General features: G+C 38.7%; 1 protein-coding gene across 1 annotated transcript in view; it reads right to left on the reverse strand.

Annotated features, from left to right (window-relative positions):
• Su(tpl) (Suppressor of Triplolethal) overlaps window positions 1–14,052 on the reverse strand; it is an 87,415-nt gene extending 73,363 nt beyond the window's left edge. The window contains exon 1 of the mRNA XM_083052682.1: window positions 12,980–14,052. Coding sequence (XP_082908808.1) covers window positions 12,980–13,117 — 138 coding nt within the window. The 5' untranslated portion in view covers window positions 13,118–14,052. The remainder of the gene's footprint in view (window positions 1–12,979) is intronic.
• Between the last annotated feature and the right edge of the window lie 191 nt (window positions 14,053–14,243).

The following is a 14,243-nucleotide window of genomic DNA, read 5'->3' on the forward strand; positions in this document are numbered from 1 at the left end:
TTGAGAAATGAATTCTCAACGTAATTTAACAATGAGTGTAAACTTGTCGGAACATTCTACAATTTTATACTATATGGCAGACTGTCTCGCCGCTTGGATCAGCTGATCGAATGCAACTGTCAACGTTTGACGTTCTTTATTGCAGCCGATTTATTTGTCCGTTTTTTTAAAGATTTCCGTCAGATTACGTAGTATCTTACGTACGTAATATTTTTGTGTTCACATTTTTTTTAGATGAAAGTACCGTTGCAAAATCCTGAATCTTACTTAGCGTTATTATGAATCGCTTGCAACATTCGAGATTCCTGTCGTTAACCTTATTTGTCATTAACCACGTATACCGAAAAAATGCAGATAAAATCGCTAATACATTTATCATCGTCACCGCGTCCAGAGTATCACGAATTAAATTAATATTACGATTCTTTTATAAACTGCATTCTGCAAGAGGCATGCGATGCCGCGGGCTTGAGGACGCCATGCAATCATTTCGCGCCGTCAGAAAGATCGGAGGAATCGAGGTCAGGAGGTTGGGATCGGATAATTTCGACGAAATTGTACAAAACGCGATAGTCTCCGTTCGTCCCATTTCGACACCTAAAAAACCAAGATCGAACGTTTGCTACGAGAATATATTTGCAAGTTATTAAAATTTTTTATTCCGCGAGCCGACAGAATCTAGATTTTGAATTAAATCAATTTTATTCATGTCCATTTTTAGTAAGTCTAGTTCTAGTCAATGCGCGATTTAACAAAAATCCATAGCATCTGTGATTTATCATTTTATAGCCTTTTTTTATGTGCGATACTTTTATTATTTTTTTATTCATTGACTTTTCTTTACAAATCAATCCACAGATTGCAAGAAGCGGATACTTGTTTCAAACGACACAGGCTTATATGCCGAGATAAAATCGCGATTCCGTCCGCCGAATACATTACAATCAGTCGCGGTTTAATTTGATGGCTGTACCAAGGATGAAAAATTAATTCGATGACGGTCGCGCAAGGCTAACTAAGATTGTTTCCGCGGCAAGTTTCTGCACAACGACTGGCATACGGATATCTGCGAGAAAAAGATCTTTAGCACCGTGAACCGTGATAAACTATTCAAAAATGAAGCCAATGCGACGGGCGTCAAAATTCCTGAAATTCTTGAAATTCCGGAAATTTTAATGCCCGCACTCTCGACGTGACAAATACGATCGATGATTGAATTCGAGGTGAAATCGAATACGTAGGTCCACAATGATTAGAGATCTGTACGCAAATACTTCCGTATTGCAATTCCATGTTTGACAAATTAATACGGTACAAATTAGACAATCTGTCTCACAGAATTATTTATTTTTTTTATTTAAAAAAGAAAAAAACAATTTTACAAGGGCATCGATCGATGAGAATGTCTCAAATACTGCAGACTATTAACTACGTGTCTCGTATAACCTTGGACTGAAAACGCCTTCATAAATATGAAAGAACCGGATCTAATTTTTAAGCGAAAGAAGAAAAGAAAAATCATTTAAAAGAATATACCGCAGATATAAACTTATACATATATGTTATAGGTTTATTAACTTCTTGTTATGCGAATGTTAATGTATAGGATCATGTACATGCACTTTTCACCCTGTGCTATCTTTTCTGTCTTTAGTGGAGTAATAATTATCCAATTAACAATTAGATAAACCGATATGCCAGCGTTATGCATTCGTAAAAAGCCAAGTTTCAAATTATAGCCTTCATTCGAAACCATTTAGAAGATCGCATAAAGATACACAGAACATATATAAGCTCACCTCAAATCTAATAAATTCCATATTTAAATTCTGAACAATTCACGGTTAATCAAATTTGAAGATAACATTTAGTCGAGAAAAAACACAGAAGCGCTTATCGTTTTAATAAAATCCACATAATGTTGTAAGTAACACACACATATTTTTTATACATATATATGTATATATTTCTCATCCCTGCGCTCTCTCGCCGTATTATCTGACTTTATCATAAAGATAATGCGCACAAAAACATGGTAAGATGAGATATCAGAAAAGTCTCAGTGACGGCGAGATAAATAGGTATCGTATTTTTGTTTTTTGCATGTTGTTCAATATTTTATTGCGATATCATAAATTCTTCGTCAATACGATGAAGTGTTTACAATTAAATTTATGCCAAATTTTTTTCACATATAGTAATAAATACATCATTAATTTCTAGATAATTATAAATACAATTTTAGAGATATAAATATAATGACAATAAAATTGTGAAATTAAAATAATGAAAATTTAAAAAGAGTGATCGTATAGATCTAATAGAAAATCTCTTAAATGAGAATAATAAGCAAGAAAATGTGCAGTTTGACGATTCTATAATAGCTTTTATCACACACTAGAGACGATTCAACGTAAATGAAAATTATGATAGAATCGAGCATAAAAGTAGCAAGCATAAAATCGCGGTGAATCTAGTAATGAACTTTTCTCCCGGCGCAAACACGTGCGTAATGCGCAAATCATCTTGAAGAAATTTCTCAAAGCATGTTCGACCTGTTTTCATCGAAAGCCGGAAGCGCGTATCGATAGCAGCCGTTATGTTCCGCGTTGGATGGCGCATTAGATATACCTGTCTACCGGAGAATATCGCTTTTGTGATTAATTCCTATGATATCACCATTGCTGCAGCGCGATTTGTGTTTGCATTGGAAATAATTCAGGCAATGATATGCCAAGTCACGCGACTGAAGCAAATTTTGATAGACGAGCGTTTGAAGAAGATCAGAGCACAATTTATTATTGCAATCCAACTTGTATTATTTCTAAAAAGAAGTATAAGAATATTGAATTGTGAAACCGTATATAGCCGCAGTTGTAATTGAATGTAAGAATGTTAACTTTCCCTCGACTGACTACACTATTATGTATGTCGGTCCATTACAATAATTAGAAATAAACAATTACTTCTCTTTTAAAAGCTGAATCTTGAGCGTTTTCCGTAGATTTCTCTACAATGCATCAATATGTATCTGGGATGTATTGTATACCGAACAAAGCACAATTGTGTTCCCTAATCGTTACCAGATGTTGCAAAGTATTAGATTTGCACTAAATTAAATTTCCGATATTCAATGAGTTCGAAATTGACTGCAATTAGTAAATTTAAGATAAAGCGTTTCAGATTATACTATTCAAAATTTATTAACACAATATCGCTTTTCAATTTTCTTTGATTGAGTTCTTTTTATTATTATTGTTTTATTCACAGAAATGAATATATTTTTAAAAAATTACGAGTACTTTTTTATTTAATTTAAAATAAATCATAGTGCAATTTAGTCAGGCAGACATTAATTTGATCTTCGGAGGGTCTATTAATAATTTTAAAAAAATTAATAATTCGAAAATTATTAGTTTAAGTTTAATTTAAGTTTCGAAAAATCAACTTTGAGATAAATCCGTTCTAATTGCATAATTCAATAATTTATATAGTCTAATAGTTAAATTTATATCAAATTTGATAAAATCGCATATTATTTATTATCTATTTAGAAAAAAAAAAAAAAAAAAAACTAATGTTGATTGAATAAAATGTAATTTTTTAAAGTAAAAATAAATTACAATTTCTATTTTAATTTGCAAAAGCGACTATTTCAAGGATTATTTCATGTAACACAATATAGAAAAGTGATAAAGTACTTTGAAACTCAAATAATATATCAAAGGGTTCAAGATAAAAGAACCAAATCTAATGTTGGCATTGTGTGTTAAGTGTTTAACAAAATTTATCATAGTTGTCAAATCTTAAACAAAGGATAAAAGTATCTCACGATATGCGTACAAAAGATATCCTTGGAATTCGATCCTTGAAACAAAATAGCTTTGTATTTGTACCAATCTTTTAAGTTTACCGGATCAGGTAAATGTGTCATTGTTATAAGAGAATAAGACATTCACATAAAAACACAATAGAGCTGGGTTTTTATTTATTGTGCCGACAAATAGGCATTTCCATGTGAAATATTTTGTCGTAACTGTTCTTTGCGCATAAACAAGCGGCTTTGCGCTTTTTTTCCTTCATCGCCGCTCGTTGAAATGTTTCAAAATATATTCCTTTAGAAGGACATTTTAATTACGAGCATAGGGGGATGGACGGCGCGTAAATTGCCTCGATAGAACGAACCGCGAGGCGAGAATTTTTCAGCGCGCTCGTACACGTTTCTCTAACGGGGAAAGCCCATGGTATTATGGTAAAACGCCGGGAAATCTCCGTGAACGATTAACGCGGCCGAGAGTCCTTTTTTAAACCCGCCTCGTTCATGCGATTTGCTTCGTGTGCCGGCAAAATATAAAAACTTTCGCGACGAGCGCCTGTGTGCCAGTTAGGGCGGATACATAATTATCGGTAATTAGAGGAGTGTGTACGATCGAACAGGGAACAATATTGCGTTATACACTTTTATCCAATATTCAACAGCTTTGATTTTCTTTCTGATACTCTCTTTCTTTTATATAATTAGTATTCATTATACTCAAATACGTAAAAAAAAATTTAAAAGAGTAGATATAAAATAGAAGAAAAAAAAAAAAGATATACAGAAGGGATAATTTGAGCTTTTTTTTATATTAAAAAATGCAGTGTGCAGACAATGACGTAGGATATTTACACGGACAATTGGAATGTTAATCCCGACGATCACTACCGTTTCATAGCTTGAATAAGCGCCAAGGAGAGCTCCTATACGATAATTATATACAGTCACACATCCGGTATTGTATTTAAAGCGCCTGAATATTTCCACGAGGGTCTCAATCGCCGCGCGGTCGGATTAAATCCGAAAGGATTTTCTCATTAAGTAATTTACGATAATACTGCGATTCACGACTATCGCATGATAAAAGCATATGGACAACAGTGGCGCGATTCGATTCCCGGTTTTGTAAAGTGAGCACCGCGGCATTAATTTCTTGTACAAGAGCAACGGCCTTGAGACGAACTCTTCCAACGCCCCGACGTCCTTAGAGAGAAAGGACGCCTCTCAAAGGCCTTACTCGGAGAAAGCCTTTGCCCCGCTAGATAACCACACGGAACACCGCACAGAATCACATCACTCTCCCTTCACCGATCTTTTTTATCGCAATCGCGAGACTTCGCCATGGACTCGGGGCAAACTCCGACATTCGCGCGGCGGCGTCGCGTTTTCTATCGTACGATATTAACCTTTTCCAGTCCGCTCTGTACCGGTACCGATCACCATCTCTCTCCTATGACTTAGCTTACGTTTACGCGTACACCTAATCGCCCGAGGTGGAATTTTGACGACCGCGCGAATTCGTTAAAACGTCGAGTTCTTCGAATCTATCTCTCTCTAGATGAAATGTTAATGATGTTAAGTGTAAACAAGGTCCGAGTGCTAAAAGTCGTTTGAAAAATTCCTATGCAATTTCGTAAGAAGAGAAACGAATATTGGATAATAATCTCCGACGATAAATACACACCAAGCAAGCTCGAAGAGGGAATTCTCCTCAGTCACAAATGTTTTTATATGCTCGCGGGGAGACAATGGAGAGGTCGATGGAGTTTCAATCGCATTACTTTCTCATCAATCCGCGACAGATGAGCCGACATGGGCACGAAACGAAGTACTAGAGAAAGAGGAGATAAGAGAAAGTGCCCCCCCTAAAGTCAACGATCTATTACTTATTTCGAAGAAATAAAAATTTTTCCATCATTAAAATAGATCTTTAAAAAATTATTATAAAATAATTAGATACCTCTCGCGATAAATTGTAAGATTAATGACAAAAGTAAGAGTTTATATCAAATTACAATTCGACTCTTCGTGTAATATTCTTTTTTTTTTTTTTTTCAATATAGATAGTGATTCTTTGTTATATAATTTTCTCTCTCGTTCTCTCTGCAAAGTTCAAAAATCCCTCAGAGTGCCTTTCTCTTTGATCGCACGCTAGAATTTTTGCACGCGAATCAGTATACTTATCCCGATAAAATCGCGCAATCCGGACGACGGACTTGGGGTTTCTCTGAAATATACCGCATTCTTACAAAGTATAGTTCGTACGCATCCGATTGAAGGGGCGGAGGAGAAACGGAGAAGGGCGCTTTTACGTGTTATATCGGCGAATATCGTCGAGAGAGTCGCTGGGGAGTCCAGCCGAGCGTGCACCCGGTAATTATTGGCCTGAAATCGCGCGGCGGAAAGGAAAAGCGGAAGAGAGGAGACCGACGATCGCGGGCGGGTGAAGTCCAAGAATCGGAAGTTAGGGCGCGATAACGCGCGAATCGAAAGACACGCCGCGTATTCTTTCTCGTCACAACCATGAAGATCTGTCCCGCGTCTCTTGCGCCGCTATGTGTGAATCATCGCGTGCGAAAACAGAAGTCGCACTCAAAGTTACACGAGTATACATAGTGCAAACAATTCTTATCGAAAGTGATTGTCGCGCTGATCACTGCCATGGGAATTTCCGAGCTGCAGTTTGACCTATGCCGAGTTAAATCCCGAGAAGCGTGACACGATGTAAAACAATTTTCCTTTACTCTTCATGACATCAGCATTATTTAACGTAATCATGAGTTTACGTCATTATGTAGAAGCACACAAACCAATGTCTCTGGCGTATAATAAATCAATTTACCTCGGATTAATTTTAAAATAAGAATCACGGGAGGATTAGTCATATTGATTAATCGTTCCGCTGAAAGAAATTAAGGAATAACCTTAGCTCTTGTTTACAGGGAAGCCCAGGAGGAGAGGACCGCTTAGATGTTCTCCGAGGGGGAGGGCAAAGTTCACGAAGACTGCATCTCAGGCTCCCTGTAAGAGCCATTGTCCTAACGACCGCAACTTTTTACGATGCTTTTACGCGGCTTTATCGTTTCAAAGTCTCAGACTGATACTACAACGCGACGATGGGTTATGTGTTAAACTCGGTGTCGTAATGTTGCCGGGATAATTCCGCGTTGCCATGACTCCCGGCGGAGTCTATGCTCGATACATGAATTCGTAATGATGGTTCTCCGGCAACTCCGCACAAATCAATTCACGCTCGTACTCGGCAGTTTTATGAGACAGGGCTCATCATCGATCTTTCCGGATCACCCGCATCATCCGATAACGAGCCACTCGAAGCCGCACGAAATTTCGCTCTCGTCACGGCGAGACACACAGCCGACGATTTCACCGACCATTCTCATCGAAATTCGTCGCCGAATGAAAACGATACCAGATATATTCGATCGTTTCGGGTCGAAAGCGTAATAACCTCGATCGAGAACGTTTCCGGGAGATTGTGTGTCGATTCGATGCACGGATAATGTTGCTACGATTGAGATCATTAAAGAATTAGCCGAAAACCGCGCGTGTTTTTCTTCGAAAAGGAGATATCGGTATTAAGACAAGTCCAACTAATAAGCAAAAAAATATCGTCATTCCTTTTCATTATCTAACGCCGTATTGTGTTAGTGCGTATAGTCGGGAAAAACAATTTCGCTTATATAAGACCGCAAATATCCTTTTTTCTTTTTTAATCTTTTTTAATTGTTTTGTTTAATTAATTGCCATTCATTTGATAATCAATGATAACTGATTCATCAGGTAATCCATTAATGCCATTAAAATAAGTCATTAAATATCGCCCGTGCGTATACGTTTCACAGAAGACGCACAATGACATTTACCGTGACACCGTCGAACGGTTGTATAATAACGTTAATCATCGTACTAATTGACACGCGACTAAATTATGTTAGTAGCTCGCTTTTTCCTCGTCGATTCACATTAGACAACCGAGATATGCGACACTTGGCCTTGAAAGAGATAAAAAAATGCGATTGCAGTCGCTAACGTCACGAAACGGCTTTTTACCATAGCGCCTTGTCGAACAATTGTATTAGCATGCGAATATGAACGCGTTATTGCCGAAAGATAAAAGCCAAGCTGTCTAGCTATCGTAAAATACGACTATGATAAAACCCAGGTACACATATGTATAATACGGTGTGATCGCAGTCCAGCAGCTATTTCATGCTGCATTCAGCAGCTTTTAATCAAATAAACCGCCGATCCGTCGACGAGCCGATAATTAAGTATGGATTAGTTTCGCATTCCGGGAAACCGAAATAAATGAATGTAATCGCGGAGATAAAGCTTGATATAAATATTCATTCTCAATATTCACGCTATAGTAATATGAGAAAAATATACATATAAATTTTATAATATATAAGATATTTCAAAATATTTTTCAAAATAAGATTATTGTATTAATAATATAGATAAAGAACGCATATGAGTCTTCTTTAAAAAAGAACGAGAAAGAAGAAGTTTTAAAATTTTTCTTAAATATGCGAGGTATTATGTAATCTGCGAAATAGGTCGAGAATATTTATTTGCGGTGTTGCGCTTCACGGAAAAGAATATCACGAAGCAAACGAGAGTGATGTTTGTAACAGTGTGAGAGGCACGAGGCAAACCTCTCTTTTTCGCAGATATGTGTTGTATACATTTATTTACGACAAAATTTTTACGACACACGATCACCTATTTTTACATATATAATGCGTGCAAGTATATATGTGTGTGTGTGTACTTATGTTATAGAAATACAAATCAGAATGGAATCACGATCGTCCGAGACCAGTCGGTTTTACACACTTTCAAGGTTTTCAACGACCGACATTACTTTTTGAAGCATGCCTTCCCCTCTTTCGTCCAAACCCTCTCCCCTTTTCCATTCGTCTCTCCTGCGTAGCCGGCATTCACTTTCACCTCGCATAATTTATTCTATACCAAGCGTAAATTGGAAGCGTTTGACGTATGTAAGTCGCCAATTTAATAGCGCTTATACAAGGTGCGATATCTTTTTTCTCTCTCTCTCTCTCCCTCTACTGAAACTATTTTAACGATCCCGATGTGTACTTTATGTCGCCGAGGAATGCATCTCGCGCGTTAATATCATCTGACTTTCCATTTGTCATATTATAGGTATAAGTTATTTCTATACGTGAGAATAAAAAAATCAAGATCGAAACAGTCTCAAATTGTGGACTTGGCACGTGTGAATATTTAATCGCGGCTTCTCCTCATAAATAAATTCGTGTGTCGCTCGAATTTACGAGGGTCTTAAAATCTCGCGATAACCTTTCGCATCGACGACTACTAATTTACGATCGATTGTTCGAACACTCTGACTTGGCTATTTTTTTAATTTTGCCATTTGTTTTAGCTAACGCATTGTGTTAATACTGATAAAGTGTAACGCGACAATTGCGAATAGTTGTTAAATGGGAAAAAATGCAGGTAAACGAGAAGAAAAGAAAAACGAAGTTTGCAAAAGGCACGAAAGAGTTGTAAAAAAAAAGGGGAAAGAAACGGGAGAAAGAAAGACCAAACAGTGCAATGAAGAGCCCAGCTGTTTTCATGTTTAAAAAATGATTTCTGAATATTTCGAAAATATGCACACACGTAATTTTGATATAATTGCTCAAGATGCCGAGAATTTCGAAAGTTATAAAAATTGTTTGTAAATTACAAGATTCTCGTAAATTAAACAGTTTTAAAATTTAAATAACAAATTAAAGACTTTAGGAATTTGGTAAGAATATTATTATAAATGATTTTTATATGTATAGTAATTTTTTTGAAAAATTCTTGATATACATACATATATATTCTGTAAGATGTCGGTAAATATTAGGATAAATCATAAATTTTGTTGCAGTAAATATATCTTATCTTTTGGGGAAAATCTTAACTTATTTTTTTGAAATCTTTTTTTTTTTTTTTTCTTTTAACGATTCAACCTACGACCTTTACTTTTTCCTAATATACTAATAGAGCTATCACTTCTATTATATACACTCTTGTGTATACAGGTAAATCCCTTGTTTGTAGATAAAAATTTAAAGTGTATATTTCTAATATTTTAGGAATGCGAATGACTAAGAATGGACTATATAGACGAATATAGAATAGATCGCTGTCCTGAATTTGACGATAACATTAGGTTATTCAATAAACAGAATGAAAATGTCATTAGTAGAATGAAATTCTACATTAAATAATCAAATAATTAGTAGAGAGATTAAATATATCATAATCTACCTTATGCTGTCATCTGAACAAAAATAAAAAACGCAAGTTATAAATCAACTTAATAAATATGTCCATAGATATCCTATTAGAGTAAAAGCTGAATCGGTCATTCGATATAATATTTAACGTTCCGTCTGGCTCTAAATAATAATTCGGATCATGACTATCCATTTAGGGAGCTCACAGGTTACCAAGCCAGAGGGCAAGGGGGTAATAAAGGAAGAAAGTAGAGAGAGAGAGAGGATGAAACGTATTCTTTTCGTTTTTTTTCTACTTGTAAAATATACATGTGGTTGTTGCAGCCCCGTTTCTTCGGGTTCAAGTTATTCGAGTTTCAAGGAACAGCTGTACACTTCTCGAAAGGGGCACGCCCCTTTTCTTACGGGATACAGCAACGCAGCAGGATCTGAACCGGCCCTTGGAATTATAAAGGGACTTCGCTTTTGAATTCTGCAGCGCTTTTTAAACGGCCTGCTATTTAAACTAACCCTGTTTTCTCTATCTTTCTTCCTCTCTCGTTTGCTATTTTTTTACCTGCATTCTTACAATTAGCCACGGAGACTAGAATCATTCATTAAAATATTGAACATCTAAGCTGAAAAATCCTCCTGATAGAAGGAAGAAAATGTTTGGTCGTGTCTCTTTCAATCGAGTTATTTATTTTCAAACTTTTTTATATCATGAAAGATCGAATTAATTAATTTAAACTAGTAAAAGTATTTTTATTCTTTTTTTTTAATTCTAAGCAAATACTTGTGATTATATTGAGCAAATGTGAGAAAAAATAATATTTAACTTTGATGTAAACAATCGTAAATGATTTTCTTTTTTTCTCCTTTCTATTCTCTATTTATTATTTCTCTATGCAATTAAAAAAATAAGTTTCGAAAAAATTATTGCTTCGCTGCCCATTAGCATAAGATATATGACGCGTCGTTCGTTATCATTACACAAACTTATTCTAACAATAATTTATTATTCAACGATCCGAACCTAATGAAAATTAATGTTCGATTTATTTAAATGAGACTGATATAATAAGTAAACGTAATTTCAAATGTGATTTCAAAATATGTGCATATTGTATGTGGCTTCTGATTAAACTTCACTTCTCGTTAAAGAGTCGATTGGATTTTTAGCAATCGGTTGAACACACAAATTTTCATGTCACGTTGCACACACAATAATAATACGACGCTAAATCGACTTGAAGCGAAATATCTCTGAACGTCGAATGACAAGTGGAATCACGACAATCCATGGACAGGGAAATTGTTTTATCGAGGCCGTTTTCTCTTGGTTTTATGGCGCCTCACCACGACGTATGATACGCAATTCGAGTTGAAGGTGGATTATAAGTTACGCAATAGAATAAAACAAAATAAAAAAAAAAAAAACGATATCGATGATAAGCGGCATAAGCGATAGACGCAACGCGATCGAGTGCGATTGAATGTACTATTTTTCAGCGACTCGCGGCTTCTCCGAAGGCAAGTATCCATCGAATTTAACGGCGTTATTTTGACGAAGGCACGCCCCACGATTCCTCTACTTTCCAATCTCGTCCGTGAGGTTAGAATCAGCTGATGTAAGAATTCGCAATCGCTTTATAACGCTTCATGCTCGTTAGACCGCGTATTCCTCGGTGTATTTCAAGCAACGGAAAAATACGCGCGACCAGAAAGGAAGAAGCTTTTAAAAATAAAAGGCTATTAAAGGAATTCCTTTGTTTTTTTGATTCGGCGGGGCCGAATAGTCCGACGCGCCTCGGGTATTTAACAATCACCCAGATGATAATAATAAGAGAGCAAAAACAAGCGCAAGAAAATTCGCAGACGACACAACGACGCGCAGTCGTTGGGTTAGGTCGCAGAAATCTTGCTATCGATGTGATGTGACGTGAGATGATTCATCTGTTTTTTCGCGTCCACGAGAAGGGAGGGAGGATCTTTGCAAGAGAATTATGCGATTTACGTCGGAGGTACTTTTTTTTCTTTTTTTTTTTTAAAGAATGCTTCGAGAATCGCGACACACATGTGAAATTCCGCGCGGAATTGCGTCCGGCTTCGTTACGCACATATATAATAATTTTTCGACTCGGCTCGGTTCGTACTCTCGTGTTCTCGTATTACGTAATTACCGTTGTCAAAGCGGCAGACGTGTCGACATCGCACGATTCGCTCGCTCGCTCGTTCTCGCTGCTGCTCGAAAGCTGCAAAAAGGGAGACCACTGAGACGAGGGCGTATCGAATTTTCAGGTTTATCGGCCTCGTGGAAAGTTCTCGGGTCTCTTTCGAAGGAGACGAAACAGAGACAGAGAAAAAAATGAGAGAAAGAGCAGCTGTTCACAAAGAGAACCGGCCTTCTCTCGAACGTGATCTCCTTCGAGAAGAATAGATTATGAGAAGAGACAGATAGAGATAAGAGAGAGAAACAGAGAGAGAAAGGATTCTAGTGAGAGAAGGGAGGAAGGAGGGAAAGAGAGAGAGGACTGAGCTTGTCGGAAGTTTCCAGGCGTCGGCGACGAGAAGACGTCGCGACGAAATTTCGCAGAAAATATGGCGAGTGAGCGAGCGAGCGAACGACACGACACGACCGACACGACGACGATCGGATGTCTCGCCGTCTCTCTCTCTCTCTCTCCTTGGCACGATATTACGACACACACGTACGCAGCCACGCGCGCGTATATACACCATCTCGTTCACGGTACACGCATATACACGTACGCAGATATAAATGCGCTATCGTGTGCTTGAGAGAACATATATACATATACATACATCGAGTTCGCGCGCGCATGATCCTAGCCTCTCTAACGCATGAAAAGCATGAATTGTCGATATATGAGAAGCTACTCACCCGATTCTTCAAGTAATCTTGGATGGCACGATACGATGAATCGGTGAGCTTGCAGAAGATTAGGGACTTGTGTTCGAAATTGTGCGACGACAAACCATACTGGACACCTGGCACCAGCGCCATTTCTCCGTCTCCCATTTCGCCGTGTGCGGCTTCTCACTGTCTCGCTCCCACTTGCGCACGATTCCTCTTGGCGCAAAACCAGCTGACGTCCTCCTCCTCCTTCTCCTTCACCACCTCCCTCGTTGGTCGGGGCTCGCCGTAAAAAGCGGCGCACGACGATAACGCACTTCTCTCTCTCCCCGCGCGCACTCGCGTTTCTGTTTGAAAAACTCCGTTTCTCCTCTCTCTAACCGTCGTCGATCGGACGAGTCGTTCCGCGAAGAGGCGTGAAGTTTGCGCCGTACGGCGCGCGGAACGAACACAGCGGGCGACACCGACAACGGATATCTTCAGCCGGAACTCTCGACGCGAGACGAGACGTTGCCTCGACGCGAAACGTGTTTTTTCCTCTCGCCACGCTCGCACCTCCTCCTCCGCCACCGCCGCCACCGCCACCGCCACTTCCTCTCGCGTGTACGATCTCCGTATGGTTTTTATCTCTCCCTCTCTCCCTCTCTCTCACTCTCTCTTTCTCTCTCTCTCTCTCTCTAGCTCACGATACTCGACGACACACTGTTACTCGCGACGAAGCCCCCCCGGATCGGACGATATCGTAGCGTGGCAGCAAGCAGCCCCGTCCGATGGGTTAACGATGGACCACCCTCGAACGCGCTCGCGATTTTCCATAAACTCGACCGTCTCTCAACCGTCGCATATTAGTGCACCGACACGACTCATTTCAAATTTTTCCTGCGACTGAACACCGGACTTTTCGGGGCCTTTGATCCAGCGAGAGAGCAGCGCGCCCGTTCGTTTCGGCGTAAAGAAATACAACTACACACTTTCGAACAGCCACCTGGTAGGCGGGGCTTACGGAAAGGAGACGTTTGACCAATTGCAACGCGCACGAAACGGATAACCCGAGAGTCGAGCCAAGGACGAGTTCGCCGTCCTCGCGCGTTGACGGCCAACGATCGACTGCCAGCGCTCTTGACGCCTCTTGCCGCTGCGCCCCGCGTACCTTTGTCGCCACCTGTCGGCGCCTGCGCGAACTTCGCTTCGCCGTTGCTTGACGTAACGCCGCGTTTTCACACGAAATCTCTTGAGGAAATATCTCTCGCGCAAAGAAAAGAATTAATTAAATTGCTATTTATCGTGTAGA

The sequence above is a fragment of the Prenolepis imparis genome, unplaced genomic scaffold (genome assembly GCF_030444845.1).
Source record: "Prenolepis imparis isolate NDT839.2.m4 unplaced genomic scaffold, iyPreImpa1.0 SCAF_13, whole genome shotgun sequence".
Taxonomy (NCBI): Eukaryota; Metazoa; Arthropoda; class Insecta; order Hymenoptera; family Formicidae; genus Prenolepis; species Prenolepis imparis.